At 35.1% G+C, this 16,361-nt stretch overlaps 1 protein-coding gene and 1 pseudogene across 1 annotated transcript in view; one reads left to right on the forward strand and one right to left on the reverse strand.

Moving 5' to 3' along the window:
• The window catches only part of Pibf1 (progesterone immunomodulatory binding factor 1), a 239,713-nt gene that overhangs the window by 41,440 nt on the left and 181,912 nt on the right, over positions 1-16,361 (forward strand). Inside the window, exons 6-9 of the mRNA XM_026398092.2 lie at positions 6,461-6,594; positions 10,628-10,736; positions 11,026-11,207; positions 13,949-14,074. Of these exons, the coding sequence (XP_026253877.1) occupies positions 6,461-6,594; positions 10,628-10,736; positions 11,026-11,207; positions 13,949-14,074 (551 nt within the window). The remainder of the gene's footprint in view (positions 1-6,460; positions 6,595-10,627; positions 10,737-11,025; positions 11,208-13,948; positions 14,075-16,361) is intronic.
• On the reverse strand, positions 14,942-15,391 carry LOC113189351 (vesicle transport protein SFT2A pseudogene; annotated as a pseudogene).

Raw genomic sequence — 16,361 nt, forward strand, 5'->3', positions numbered from 1 at the left:
TCAGCAGGTTACTCATTCCCTTGGTTTGAATCTCTGTACCTTCTTCTATCCCAATGACTTGTAAGTTTGATATTTTTATGTTATCCCATAACTCTTGGATGTTTTTCTCGTGATTTTTTTACCAGCCTTTCTGAGTTGGCTAGACTCTTTTCAAGATGATATATTTTGTCCTCATTATCTGACATTCTGGCTTCTACTTGCTCCACTCTGTTAGTGATACTCTCAATTGAGTTTTTAATTTGGTTTATCGTTTTCTTCTTTTCTAGAATTATTGTTTGATTATTTTTTACAATCTCTATCTCCTGATAAAGATGCTTAACAACTTCTTTTATCTGTTTATATAATTCATTCGCAATGTGTTCTTTTGCTGCTTGAATTTGCTGTCTCGTATCCTCTTTAAGGTTCCATTCCATCTGTCTAAGGTGTTCCTTGAGTTCTTTATATGACCATTTTTCTGATGCCTCTAGGTCCTCCTCAATATTTAGGCTGTCCTGCATTGTTTGTACTCCTTTTCTTCCTTGCTTTTTCATGCTGCTCATGTTACTTCTTGTTCTGTTTGACTGCTGAGTTACTGTTTACTCCTATAAATTTATTTGATGCTTGGGAGGAAAGGTATTAGAAGGGAAGGGAAGAAGTCACTAAAGAGAATGAGAGTAAGCAGGTAGAATTCAAGGAAGGGGGAATAAGAAAATTGAAAAGAAATGAAAAGACAAAAGAAGAAAAAAATAGGAAATTAAAAGAGAAAAAAATTAAAAAAAAATAATAATAAAAAAATAAAAATTAAAATTAGAAGAAAAAAATTTAAAAATAATTTTAAAAAATTTAAAAAACAACAAGAAAGAAAAATGAAAATGAAAAAAAACCCAAATCAAAAAAAAGAAAAAAAAACTAATAAATGCAGTCTTAGAGTTTGATTAACTTCTCTTCCAGTAGGTGGCGCTGTGCCCACCAGGCCAAGCTTCTCCTCTCAATACGTGGGAACCAATCACTGTGCAGCAGCTCCTCCTCCCAGACTGGGCGGGTCTCCAATCCTGAGTGCCTAGGGCCTCCTCTTGTGTCTAGTCACTTCCCCACTTTTCCTCAAGCCAGGCCCCTCTCACGGGTGCCGCTCACCACAATACTGGCTACACGCCAGGTCTGCTGCTCCCGGGAGCCCTGTTTTCATGAACGACTGGGCACACTCTCCGTTTGCCATTCCCTCAGACCCTAAGTTTGTAGAGCTTGGGGCTGAGAATTTCAGCGAATTTTACTTGCCCTCCGGTAGCCACGCCCCCGGGAGCTGGTGCAAGAGTCCTCAGTTGTCAGCACTGGTGGGAGCGATAGCCGGGAGTTCCGCGCCACGTCTGATTCCCTCGGTCTGGCTATCGCGCTCACGGGAGAGCTGGGAGGGGCCCTTAAGGTTTCCCCGCTGTTTGGAGAGGGAAGGCTAGGGGATTACACAGCTGTAGCCGCAGGTTTCTATGAAGTTATCTCCTCCGCCGCAGTCTGATGACGTCAGTTCTCTGCCATGGTGGTATCTCTTGCAAATGGCGACAGTTCGTTTCCCTTTGCCGGGTGACCAATGCAATGGGTGGGTCCTTACTGTCTCTCCCAAGCCCCGTTTCAAACCTGTGGCCACTACCTATGAAGGCTCGGTTGGCATTTACCTCCGTAGGATCAGAAGGGCCGACCAGTTGTTTCAGCCGGATGGATTAGTGCTGAGTCGCAGCTGTTTGTCTGCGGGAAGCAGGCGAACGGGAGCTTGAATTCAGCCGATCCAGGCTCGGTGGGTGTTCTGAGAGGCCCAGACTGTTCGCCCCAGATCCACGTCAGCTCAGCATTGCCTAGTGATCCTGAGCAAACAGCATTTAGATTGTTTACAACTCCCTATGCCCTCACAGCTGAAGAGGTCAGAGTTGATCTCTCCGCGCCAGCCGCCACGTTGGAATTCTCCACACCTTATATTTAAAACACAGAGGACTAGATTATAGAAAACTTCTAAAAATTTTCTGTATGTTGTAGGAGGCAAGTAATGTCAGCTCTCCTCACATGCAATACCTTTTCTGACAGAAGAACCAGGTGCTATAAGAAAAGATAATGTGGACATCTAACTCAAAATTGCAGCTTAGTCTTCCCACAGAAGTTGATGCTGAACTTAGGTCAGGGAAGAATGCTGATGGTAATACAAAATAATCTTTTCTCTTGTTTTTAGTGTCATCCACAAAGTCTACAGTCTTAAGGTTTTGTCTCTTATTTAAGGGAAGATGTTATTTTCCACATTTTTCAGTGCTATACCTTTTTCTATTTTAGTTTGTAATAAGTGAAGCAAAGTAATCATTTTTATTTTCAGTTGAAAAGTTCTAAGCAAAGTATTAGTAGGAAATATACATTTCTATACTGAATTTCTGCCTGTATTTTCTTATATGGTGTTTAAAGAAAGTTTTAATGTACATATATATGCTTATATATTACATGATATATATGTACCCATATATGCAGACATATTTATTTTACACGTAGACAGACACCATATTATCTCCCATGGAACTGCTATCTCCACCAGGAGTTCATATCCATATATTTTAAAGTCAGATGCCAATATCCTCCTTAGATGTTTACCCTTTTAGATCTTTGTACTACCACCTTCACAAAACCTCTGCTTCTTTGTGTACTCAGGTCATCTGGATACTCTACCTTATACCCTTCCTCTTTGCAGACCACTGGAACATTCTCTTAATATAGTGAAAGTCTTGCTGTAGATTTAGTCCTCCTTTTCACTTCAACTGCTGCCTGTGTTACTTCTGTGATTCACCTACAACCCTGAACTTTTATTTCATTGATCTTCTCATCTCTGGATATTGCCTCTTCTCTACTTTAACACTGTCTTATTGCCCACATTCTGTTACTTGCTACCAGAATTGATTTACTTCTGAAGTTATTAATTCAGTTTGATCCACTGAATATATTGCTTCCTGTATTTCCACTTTTCTGAATCATCTGCTTTCAACTCATCTTTAACAAAATTTTCAATCTCATATGATTTATCAGTCTCTTCCTAAATCTGTCTTCCTTCCTCATGATGCATGTTAGCAGTCTTAAGCCTTCTACCATTATTCTTTAATTCTTCCTCAATTTCTTTTTTCAAAGTAGCCTGAGAAAAACTTAACTCTCCCTTTTTTAACAGAGTACTCCTGGAGAAAAATCACATAAGGAGTAACAAGCACTACAAGTTAATTGTTACCAGCTTCAGGTGGGCTCACACAATTATACTGTGGTCCTGTTTTTTCTAGTTTTCTCATTTTCTTCAGAAACTAATTTAGGCATTCGCCACCCTGCTCACATTTCCAGCTTTTACTTTTCCTTCTCACTGTCAACGGATGACTTGGTCTTTGATTTCACAGAGAAAATGGAAGTCCTCAGATGAGAAATTCCACAATTTCATGCCACCAAACCTACGCACTTACTTCCATATATACTCATTCCAATTTGTTTGTTCTTCTTGCATATAGTGGGATGACTCTTGTCCTCAATGAATAAAAAAATCTTATATGCCTTTGGAAACTAGGTGGATAATATAAATATGTGAAGCATTAGGATAAGGAGTTTTCTGTGACCTGAGGCAAGTTGATAAACGCTATAAAAAATTAGGTTTTTAATACTGTGTATTAGGGTGGAAAAATGTCTTCTATGACAAGGGTAGCTGCTGATCCCATTCCCTAAGTCCTCTCTGGGTATTTGCCCTCTATAATTCCTCTTTTCTCCAAAATAAGCACCTCTTTTGAAGTTAGTTCTTTCCCATCAATATTTGAAAACCTTTTAGGTGGACACAATATCTTTATTTTACATTTATGTGGTGCTGAAGATCGAACCCAGTGTCCCGCTCATGCTAGGCGAGAGCTCTACTACTGAGCCACATCCCTAGCCCCTAGAAGTTTCTTACAGTCTTGGAGTTTGATAAGCTTAGAGCACTCACTCCACTATTTAGGAGCTCTTGGAGATTTGATTCTCTAAGCCTAAGTTTCCTCACCTATAGAAATGTGGATAGAGCTGGGGTTGTGGCTCAGTGGCAGAGTGCTTGCCTAGCATGTGTGAGACACTGGGGTTAGTTCTTAGCACCACATACAAATAAATAAAATAAAGGTTCATCAACACCTAAAAAAGAATTTTAAAAAGAAATGAGGATAATCTTTATATACCGTCATAAAGTATTGAGATAATGCATAGAATATAGCACAAAATAAGAATATACTAAGTATTCAGTATATATGCTTCAGTCTCTGCCACTCAGCCTTCCACCCTTGATACTTAAAGGTTTGTTAATTTTCTCAGTGGTACTCACTACCATTGACTGCTTTAACTCCTCAGAGCACTCTTTTCTACTATTGTTCCTGACACACTTCAGGCTTATCCTTTGCTTTTATGAAAGCCCCTGTAGGTTCCCTGGGCTCTTTGTTTTTTGTTCATCCTTTAAGAGTTTAATATTTCTTATGTTTATATTCTTTTGGATTTTGTCATGGTCTTTGTACACTTACTAAAAAGTTGAACTATCAATTGAGTTGTGATCTCTCTGGAAGCCAAAGCAAGGAAAAAACATATTAATCGTATTATCTTATAGCTGATCATTTACTCTGTTATGCATTTTTATGAGGACTTTACATGTATTACTTGATATAATCTTTGGGAGAACCCTGTGAGGCAAACACTAAAACAGGTAAACTAACCTGCCCAAAGTCATTCTTCAGGTAATTCAATTCTAAACATTTGAACTGTGGAGCTTGCCTTCCTAGCCATAACACTATACTGTCTTTCAAAATGGGTACATGATTAGTAGAGTTTAGAATTATAGAGTATCCTTTAGAACTAGAGCTTCTTTAGGACTTAAGTCTGAAATGAGTATGTGATGATCCCTTGGGAAGTGGTATAGTATCCTTAGTTGTAATCCTATAATAAATACCATAGTATTTCTTCTATTCTCATAGAGAACTTCAGTGTAGGAGAACATAATACTAAATTGGAGCAAAACACACTACATACAGTTATTTCTAAATTACATCTCTCAAACAGCACCTTGTTAGAAATTTGGAAGCTAAAAATTTAAAGTTATATTTAATAGTTTCAAGAGAGAGAAAGGGGGAAAAAACCTGTCTTATTTACCTTTAAGTCTACAGTATCTAGCCCAGAACCAGTCATATAACAATAATTCAGTTGGTATTTGTGGAGTAAATGTGACCACACTTAGCTGGTCAGCTGTTAAGAAGGAATCACTTAGGACAGGATGTATTTAACATTCCAGGTTCTGGGGGTGGAGCTGATGATTGAATGAAAGATCTGATGACTTCAAAGGGAGAAAATAGGTAGAAATTGAGTGCCTGTGTCCTGCTTTCCCTCCAAGTTCCCATATTCATTTATTCCTCAAACTACTGCAAAGCATTTATTTTATTCTTTATATATCAGGTACTATGTCAAATGATGGAGATCCACTGGGGAGCATGACATAGTCCCTGACCTTAAGATGTTTCCATTCTGGTGAGATATAAAGAAAACTAATTTGATGTACAGTAAGAATGGTTCTTGAAGGAAGAAAATATTCAGATTATAAGTAGGTATTCAGGTAGTAGCAACAAATTAGAGGAAGCATAGTACACTCAGAGAAGTTTAAATCTCCATATGAGTTGGAGGATGAAGTGTGACTTTGGGGAATGATAAGAAATGAGGCTTGGGCTGGGGATGTGGCTCAAGCGATAGCGCGCTTGCCTGGCATGCATGCGGCCCAGGTTTGATCCTCAGCACCACATACAAACAAAGATGTTGTGTCCGCCAAATACTAAAAAATAAATATTAAAATTCTCTCTCTCACTCTCTCTTTAAAAAAAAAAAAAAAGAAATGAGGCTTATAGAAAGCAAGTAAGATTGTCCAGACTTTGTCATGTACTTTAAGGTTTTTACTTCCATCTCTCCTCATATCTCAGTGAATATGTGCTACTAGTATAGTGATAGTACGGGGGATATGAACATACAGATGTATTCCAAGGGCCACACAATTTTTTCCCTATATACCACAGCTTAATTAATCATGGTTAATTTCTTCATTAAAAATTTTTATTCTAGATATTTATAGTCATGGCTCTTCATCTCGAAATTGTATACTCCTAGAGAGCAAGGATTTTGTCTTATTCATTTCTTTATCACTGACATACAATAGTGACTCAATAAATGTTGAAAAATGTCATTTGACATTACTATAATAACAGTAGTATAGTAATTGTCGTATTTGTTATTTGGAAAACAATTTAGATTTAAACAAATGAACTTACAAACAATTTTGTGAATTTAATATTACCTTTGAGTGGGGAAAATTTACTAAATAATGTAGAAATTTTCAGGATTTTTTAGTTTATTATGAGGATATTCACTGCTTAACAGAAGGATTCAATACAAAATTTGTCAACTGTGTTTAGCTGGGAATGTTTCTTTCATTTAGACATATGAAGAAGATCGAAGAAATTACTCAGAACTTCAAATTCGATGTCAACGTTTGGCCTTAGAATTAGCAGACACAAAGCAGTTAATTCAACAAGGTGACTACCGTCAAGAGAATTATGATAAAGTCAAGAGGTAAGTAATTAAGATGGCTCCAATAGTTGTTCTCATTTTTGACACACATCACAGACTTGAATTCTCACCATCAACATTGTTAATTGTATTTTGTTTCATAAGTTGCTACTGTCTTTTAAAATGAAAAAGAAGATAGGAGCCCAATAAAATCCCACATGTGTAAATATTTTTAAAATGTTATTTAATAATCATTTTTATGTAATAAAATTAAATTCTTCAGTTTTTTCCCACCTACCTACCCAGAAGGGTGTTGAGCTGTTCTTTCTTAATAAACAGCACTTTTTCAGAAAATAGTACTTTCTGGAGGACAAAACTAAGAGTGTATAAAGAAGTTGTGAATATTTAAGTAAATCACAAAAGGTTTGCAGGAGATGAATCTTAAAAGCTTTGTGTTTTCAATTAAATTGGCTATAATTTGCACAGTCAATTAAAGTTATTTAAATTTTAATGTACTGATATGAAACAAAGTCTAGAACATTGATCTCTTATCTATCAAGATAATTTTCTTACATCTGACAGGTTTTTTAACATAGGGAAACTAAGTCTTTAAAGGAATTATGGTTTTTTGTATCTGTTTTTAAAGTTTTAAATGACTACTTTGTAACTGGTTAAACAAACAACTGTTGTTTAGGTTATAACAATATAGTTGATACCCAGAATATATGTGACTAGGTATATGTATGCACTTGAGAACTATATCTGTCTAAGCCTTGTCTAAGTGTTATGTAAAAGTTTATAAAATGAAAGTTTACGTAAGTTTATAGGCAAGATAACCAATAAGTGCTCTCTTTTATACATTGTATCTGACATAGAAGGGCCACACTGTCATTTAAAGACCTATCTTATATCCCTTTGCTTTGACTAAGTCAATTCTGATTACTAACACTGTTTCCTAAATGTATAAGAGATTCAAGGCTATCCTTCGATTTTTGTTAACTCATGTATACTTGTGATTATTGTTACTGTAAACTCTGGATTCTAACTTGTACTTTAGAAGTTAAACTTAGTTAAATGTCAAGCTTAGGAGAGCATTTTGCCAAGTTAGTGTTCTTCAAACTGAAATTATCTGTAGCAAAAGTCTCAAATTTGTATATAAATAACAAATTTGGTTGGTATTTATTTATGTCATTTGGTGTCTTATAGCTGGATAAAGTAACCTGTTGTCAATAAAAAATAATAATAATACTTTCTGAAAACATGTTTCCCAAATATGTTGCTACTAAGTAACAATATCAAATATCTTCCTTTAACTGGAATATCCTTTTGCACTCTTTATCTATAAATTTCTAGGTAAATCTCTTTTTATTCTGAGTCTGTTTTGTCACCTATGCGGCGGTGCTAATATATGTAACTGCATTATATAAACAAAATCAATAAAGGCATACTCATGAATGTTTTAAAATATATATACCATGTACATGCAGATGGAGTGACTTTTTCCTAATTGTTCACTGTTATATCTCCTGGCACCTAAAATTATTTATTTATTTATTTATTTATTTATTTATGTAGTGCTGAGGGTTGTACGCAGTGCCTCACACTGCAAGGCAAGCGCTCTACCACAAACTATAGCCCCAGCCCTTCTTCCTTTTTTTTATAGATATTTTTTAGTTGTAAATAAGGACATGATACCTTATTTTATTTACTTATTTTTACATGGTGCTGAGGATTGAACCAGTGCCTCAGATTACTAGGCAAGCACTCTACCATTGAGCTACAACATCAGCCCCTAAAATTAATTCTAGAATTATAATAGTCACTTAATATTTTGTTAAATGAATAAATGAATGCTTTAAACTGTATTATTTAAATTATAAATTATTTAACATCATAAGTGACTTTGCAAAAATTTAGCTCATTAACATTGGCATTTTTACATCCACTGTGACAAACTTATGATATCTATTGTTATTATCATTATTATTATTAGTCTTGCTAATATGGTAACTTTTAGAACTTGAAATCTGTAAGAACTACACTTGGTGACCTCCTGAATAAAGCTAGATTTAAAAAAGAATCATTATATTTTGTTTTTTACAATTTTTTTTAATTGGTGTATCATGCTATAAATAATATCAAGAGATACATTTTTAAAAATGAAGTAGATTGTGATGGTCAGATAATATTTTAAGTTGGTATTTTGATGCCCTGCTTCCACTATAAATCTGTAGCAATGATAGATAAAATATAAAAAGACAAAACTAACAAGTGTAGTCATCAGAATATTCCAGAGGGGCCATGAATGAAGGATAAATGAAACAAGATGAGTCATGAGTTGATCCTTATTGAAGCTGAATGATGGGAATATGGGTGTTTATTATATCTATTTTTATGTATGTTTTTCATTTTCTATAATAAAAACCTAGGAAAGAAAAATATAGCCTTGATCAAAAAGCATGAAATAAGCATTCTCATGTGCTAGAAATGGAACAGAAAAAGAAACAAGAGGGTCTCAAACTGGACCTTTTGGTTCACTTGGTAGAGTGAATGGTTTAAAAAAAAATGGACAAAGGGATATGACCTTGATAATTCTATGTGGCAGTTAAAAATCAATAAATTACATCTGAATGTATCTTTTATATTATTTATTTTAGCAGTTCCTTGCCTTCTAGCATAACATAATGTTCCTAGTTTTATGTTGTCATTGTCTCAGCTCTTTTTCTAAGGAGTCCTAATTTCTTTCAGTGGGAGATGCTATTTAGAAATTAAGATCTGGGTGCTATGGTCATTACTACATTGGTCATTGTTTCTTGGATCTGTTAGTAGGCTAAGGCAGTAGAGGGAGGAAGCTTAATAGGCATGGTGGGTAAGATCATATTGATACTTCTAGTTTCAGTTCAGTACCTTTTTAAACAGTAACTGGTTTAAAAAGATTCCAGCTGGCTAAATATAAAAGTGAATATTGACAATAACGAATTATAATTATTAATAGAATAGGAATTTGTGAGGGTATGCTAATAATAAGTAAGGAAGGAAAGAGAATCTGCAGAGTAAAATGTGGACCAGTAAGTGTATGTGCCTGTTAGGATGACCATTTTGTAGCCTCCTTAATATTTGATTGAGAGTCATCAATGGAATCTAAAACCAATGGACAAGTGTATGTTAGGGAACAGGATCTAAATGAGTTATTAAAGAGCTGGTGAAAACACTTCTTTTGTGTGTGTGTGTGTGTGTGTGTGTGTGGTGCTGGGGATTGAACCCAAGGCCTGTGCATGTGAGGAGGCAAGCACTTTATCAACTGAGCTAAATCCCCAGCCCCCGTGAAAACAATTCTTAACAGCTCTTTCCATGCAGTACCTGGAGGTCAGTGAAGTAAAGTACAAGGCACTGCTTCTGACTGAAGAGGAGTAATTAAGTCAGCAAATCTCTTTTTCTGCTCATTTTTAAAGATGCCTATTGTGATTTTGATCCAATTCTTAGATTTAGTATTCTGGGGGAGAGAGATAATATGATATGATATAATATAATATAATAATAGGAGTTAGAATATCTGAGTAATCATAAGCAATTTCTAAAAAAAATGGTTATAGGAATGTCTGCTTACATAGCTGCTGTGCAATCTGAGTGATAAATTATGAGGGGCTTTTTGACCCCAATTGAACTGAAAGCCTATAGCTATGTGTAAGTTCTTACAAGTTTTGGCTTCAAGATAAGATTCAAGGTGATTAGTGAAAAAAATACCAAAGTATACCTCAGAAAGTTTTATTATTTACTTGTTGGCCTAGTTTATATATATATATATTTTTTAGGTTTAATAAATTTATATTTATCTTAACAAGTTTTTGAACACAGACCTTCTAAATTTGAAAAATTGTTTATAGTTCATAAAGTAGCACCAAAGTCCTAGTGCTCAGTGTGTCTGTTCAGTTTCCTGAAAATGCTCACTATATGAGGGCAGCTGGGGATGTTGCTCAGTGGAGCACTTCTAGTGTACCCAGGACCCTGGGTTTGTTCCTTAGCACTATAAAAATAAATAAATAAACAAATAAATAAATAAATAATTTGTATGTATATTTGCATTTGATTTTAATAGTGAACGTGATGCACTGGAACAGGAAGTATTCGAGTTGAGGAGAAAACATGAGATACTTGAAGCCTCTCACATAACTCAAGCTAAAGAAAGAAATGAATTATCAAAAGAGGTAAGCTTATAAGTAGAATCATTTATATTTTATAGTATAATATTAGTGGAAAATAGCCCAGGGCAAAATTATGGGAGGGACAGTTTTCCTTTTTGATGTAGTTGCCAGGGGGGGAAAAAAAAAGACTTTTAATAGCTTTTTTTGGATAGACAATTTTAAGGTAAGAATTAGTCCTTTTTAAAGGGATAGTTTTTATGTGTTGAGAGAAAACATGACTAAAGAATTGAATACAGTCAGCCTAGAAAAATAAGGCTGTATTACTCTGAACATTGTCCCTCTATACCCATAGGTGGCCACCTTACAGCAGACAGTAACTTTACTTCAAAAGGATAAAGAGTATCTCAATCGCCAAAACATGGAGTTGAGTGTGCGCTGTGCCCATGAAGAGGATCGCCTTGAAAGACTTCAGGCTCAACTTGAAGAAACCAAAAAGGCTAGAGAAGAGATGTATGAAAAATATGTAACATCCAGGCAAGAAATACATTCTTTTTAGCAACGTCTTTTTCAGTGGGGGGAACTCCTGGTTTTGAGGAAGATGTGTAATTTTTTTAAAAACCTTTAGGACAATACTAAGATCATGTTTCATTTTATTTTCTTATATTCTTTTCTGATTGATTTTTTTTATAATTTTTATTTTTATTGGTTGTTCACAACATTACAAAGCTCTTGACATATCATATTTCATACATTAGGTTGAAGTGGGTTATGAACTCCCAATTTTACCCCAAATGCAGATTGCAGAATCATGTCGGTTACACATCCACAATTTTACATAATGCCAAATTAGTAATTGTTGTATTCTGCTACCTTTCCTATCCCCTACTATCCCCCCTCCCCTCCCCTCCCCTCCCATCTTCTCTCTCTACCCCATCTACTGTAATTCATTTCTCTCCTTGTTTATTTTCCCATTCCCCTCACAACCTCTTATATGTAATTTTGTATAGCAATGAGGGTCTCCCTTCATTTCCATGCAATTTCCCTTTTCTCTCCCTTTCCCTCCCATCTCATGTCTCTGTTTAATGTTAATCTTTTCTGTCTGCTCTTCCTCCCTGCTCTGTTCATAGTTGCTCTCATTATATCAAAGAAGACATTTGGTATTTGTTTTTTAGGGATTGACTAGCTTCACTGAGCATAATCTGCTCTAGTGCCATCCATTTCCCTGCAAATTCTATGATTTTGTCATTTTTTAGTGCTGTGTTACTCCACTGTGTATAGATGCCACATTTTTTTTATCCATTCATCTATTGAAGGGCATCTGGGTTGGTTCCACAGTCTAGCTATTGTGAATTGTGCTGCTATGAACATCGATGTGGCAGCATCCCTGTAGCATGCTCTTTTAAGGTCTTCAGGGAATAGTCCGAGAAGGGCAATAGCAGGGTCAAATGGTGGTTCCATTCCCAGCTTTCCCAGGAATCTCCAAACTGCTTTCCAAATTGGCCGCACCAATTTGCAGTCCCACCAGCAATGTACAAGAATACCCTTTTCTCCACATCCTCGCCAGCACTTGTTGTTGTTTGACTTCATAGTGGCTGCCAGTCTTACTGGAGTGAGATGGTATCTTAGGGTGGTTTTGATTTGCATTTCTCTGACTGCTAGAGATGGTGAGCATTTTTTCATGTACTTGTTGATTGATTGTATATTCTCCTCTGAGAAGTGTCTGTTCAGGTCCTTGGCCCATTTGTTGATTGGGTTATTTGTTATCTTATTGTCTAATTTTTTGAGTTCTTTGTATACTCTGGATATTAGGGCTCTATCTGAAGTGTGAGGAGTAAAAATTTGTTCCCAGGATGTAGGCTCCCTATTTACCTCTCTTATTGTTTCTCTTGCTGAGAAAAAACTTTTTAGTTTAAGTAAGTCCCATTTGTTGATTCTTGTTGTTAACTCTTGTGCTATGGGTGTCCTATTAAGGAATTTGGAGCCTGACCCCACAATATGTAGATCGGAGCCAACTTTTTCTTCTATCTGATTGATTTTTTTAAAAGACATTTTGACTTTCCCCATAAAACAAAAAAAAAATATTTCTTTTAGATAAAGAAATATATACTAAAACTGTCTTTCTTATGGCATAATCTTTTTGATTCCCTATGTTTCTACAAGTATTTTTTGAAATACAGTGTATCTCTGGCTGTATCATTTTGAAGAAAATCCAAGTCTGCTCATGATTTCCTGACTGTGAAACATAAAAGAATGAGCAGGCACTGATTGCATATACCAAGCCCTGGAATCAGTCCCCACATTTTAATCCTGCCTTCCCTATTCTGATAGATGTGTTTAAGCTACTAGAGATTCTTTATACAAATAGCCCTTATAATTCTTGAGGTTTTTTTTTTTAGAAGACAAATCATTTTATTTTTTAATTAATTTTATTTTATTTTTTACAAAAACGAAGCATAACTTTTTCATTTCTCTTGTTGTACATGATGTAGAGTCATACCATTCATGCAATCATACCCATACAAAGGGGTAATAATGTCCATCTCATTCCACCATATACACACACACACTAACCCTTTCCCATAATCCAAATTCTTCCATTCTTCCTTCCCACCAGTTGACCCAGCTATCAGTCTTGAGTTATTTTTATCAGCATATCAAGCACTAAAACAAAGTTAAAATTTTACCTTTAACAGTTCACATGTTCATAATTTTTTCCTAGCATTAATATTTTTTTCATCACTTTCTGCTGGACATTACCCTGTGTAATGTTTTGAAACATAATGTTTCAAAACCACCGTGTGTATGATTGTCCTACATGGAAGGAAACAATTTATAAAGTCAGAGTTATTTTGGTTTTGTGTTTTTGTTGATATTATTTCTGTCTCCATATGTTCCACACTAGATTATTATTTTTAAATGAAGAGTCATTCTGTATGCCTTCAGTTTTCAAACTTCAGCCATGTGCATTAAAAACTACTAGGAAAATATTTTTGAAGACAAGTATGTATCCAACAGAAATTACAAACATCTTATGTAGTAATTATAGCTTTGGAGTAGTATGTTGGACAGGTTGTGAGCTTATATGCAAGTAGTTTTGAACAGCATTTTGGGGAATTATAAAACTTTATGTCTAAAATTGTTACATTATCCAAACATGGTATATAGAGCATATATGTATCTTGATTTTTATCAAGAGATTTAAATCTTACATATTGGACAAGAGCTTATTTGTTCCATGAAAGAAATTCACAGATACTCCTTTTGACTCCTTGTAGAGACCATTATAAAACAGAATATGAAAATAAACTACAGAATGAACTAGAACAAATCAGATTGAAAACTCATCAGGAAATTGAACAGCTTCGAAGTGCCTCTAAGGAAATGTATGAACGAGAAAACAGGTAAAATAAAACAAAACTTGTGTAATATTTTATTTATCTTTGAAGGTTATAGAAGTTATTGAAATTAAATACTATTTGTGAGTTAGCATCTTTTTTAATGCACTTGTCATAAATCTAAATACAATATAATGGGAATATTAAAATTCTAAAAATATTTGATAGCTAGCTTAGAATAGACTTTACCAGGCTTTAGACCTTTTCACTCTGGTATTAGCATAATCTCTTTTCTTCCCCCCAAGGGTGGGGTTTATTTCAAAATTGTAAAGACATGTATTTTATTTTTTATACATAATAAGCAATTTTAAGCGTATAGTAAAATGTTCCACATTTTTTAAAATATTTTATTCTTTAGTTATAGTTGACCACAATACCTTTATTTTATTTGTTTATTCTTATGTGGTGCTGAGGATCGAACACAGGTCCTCACACGTGCTAAGTGAGTGCTCTACCACTGAGCCCCAACCCCACCCCCAAATGTTTCACATTTTTAAAGTTAAAAAAAGATATCTAAAAACAGACATTTTTAAAAAGTCAAATATACTTAGTATCTTAATATCTCTCATAGCACAGATTTGTTCCTTAAATACTCACATTTCAAAAACTGGTTTGAAAAGGTTTAAAAAATTAGCTAAACTTATTTATATTGGCAGTGATTAAAATTTCCTTATCTTCAGAAAAACAAGTCAATGACATGCAGTAAATTTAAAGCTACGTGCATTTAGCAGTTTAATTAAGTGTGTGGTTTTACCAGTACCCAGAATGGTCTTAAGCTGCTGCTGCAGTTATCACTTTACTAGGAACAGCTTAATTCTCTAACAGTGGACTATTGACATCCCAACAGTCTTTTCCACAAGTAGTTTATGGTTTTCAGCTTAAGAGAGAAGAGCAGCATTTAAACATCCCTTGCATATGGGGTTTACAAGAACCACGTTATGCAGAATTGTAAGGCCAGTTCCTTCTTATGCCACCAAAGATGGCACACAGGATGAGTACAAAGTACAGAAGCGTAATGACTGTTGCAGGTAGTCTTCTTATTTCAGGTATTTTCTTCAGCTGCTTCACAGGTTCCATTTAAAAGAGTGTATTGGCTAATGCTGCAAGATTTCCAAGGGTGTAAAACACTGCAAAAAGCTTTGTGCCACCAGGAAGCCACAGCAATCCAGTTCCAAGGATAGAAGAATGAAAATGTTTCCATGAAGCATATGATAAACCATTTTATTTTAGTGTTGTAACTAAGAGAGGGGGCCTAAGGATCTGCATGAGCAGGCCCTGCTCCTCATAGTCGTGGCAGCTCAGGACCTGCTGCAGCTTCTCCATGACCTAGTCTGCAAAGCACAGCACCAGCCACACCATTATCTCTTTGTACTGGATAAGTTGTCTTTTTGCCTTTTCCTCAATTCAGACTGAGGACAGGGATCAAAAAGAAATTAGAGCCAGGAACACGCTAATAATTCCAAAGGTTTGGGAAGCTGGGCAGGAGAATCATGAGTTCAAAGCCAGCAGCAATTTAGTGAGTCCCTTTCTCAAAATATAAAAACAGGCTGGGGATGTGACTCAGTGGTGAAGCGCCCCTGGGCTCAATCCCTGGAACCAAAAAAAAAAAAAAAAAAAAAAAGGAAGAAAGAAATTAGAGGGTACTGAGACATATCAGTAGTTCTTATAACATGCCAATAATTTCTCCTAAAAAACTAATTTAACTGCTGGTCCTGAAAAATATTAGATAACCTTGAAGAAATATTTTTATTTATACACTTAATTTTGGACCAGTGTATATAAGTTTCTCCTAGTTAGTGACTAACAACATTAGGGGAAAATAAATGCTATTTATTTCAGTGGAAGAGTTTTTTTTATTATTATTATTCTTTTTAATTAGACATACAGTATATTTTGACACATTTATACAAATATAGAGTATATCTAATTCTAATTTGGATCCCAGTTGTGGTTGTACATGATGTGGAGATGTATGATGTATGTATGTATGCATTTATTTATTTATTTCTTTTACTCTTTTTCTAAATACATGACAGTAGAATGTATTTGATAGGGTGTATTTATATATGTATGTAGGAAAATTAAGTCAGATTCATTACACTGTCTTTCCTATTCTGTCCCCCCATTCCTTCATTCCCATTTGTCTAAACCAATGAACTTTTATTCTTCCCCTTCCCATCTCTTGTTGTGTTTTAGCATCCACATATCAGAGAGAACATTCAGCCTTTGCTTTTTGGGATTGGCTTATTTCGCTTAGCCTAGTAGTTTCCAGATATTTTCATTAATTAGCAAA

This window comes from Urocitellus parryii, chromosome 2 (assembly GCF_045843805.1).
Source record: "Urocitellus parryii isolate mUroPar1 chromosome 2, mUroPar1.hap1, whole genome shotgun sequence".
NCBI lineage: Eukaryota > Metazoa > Chordata > Mammalia > Rodentia > Sciuridae > Urocitellus > Urocitellus parryii.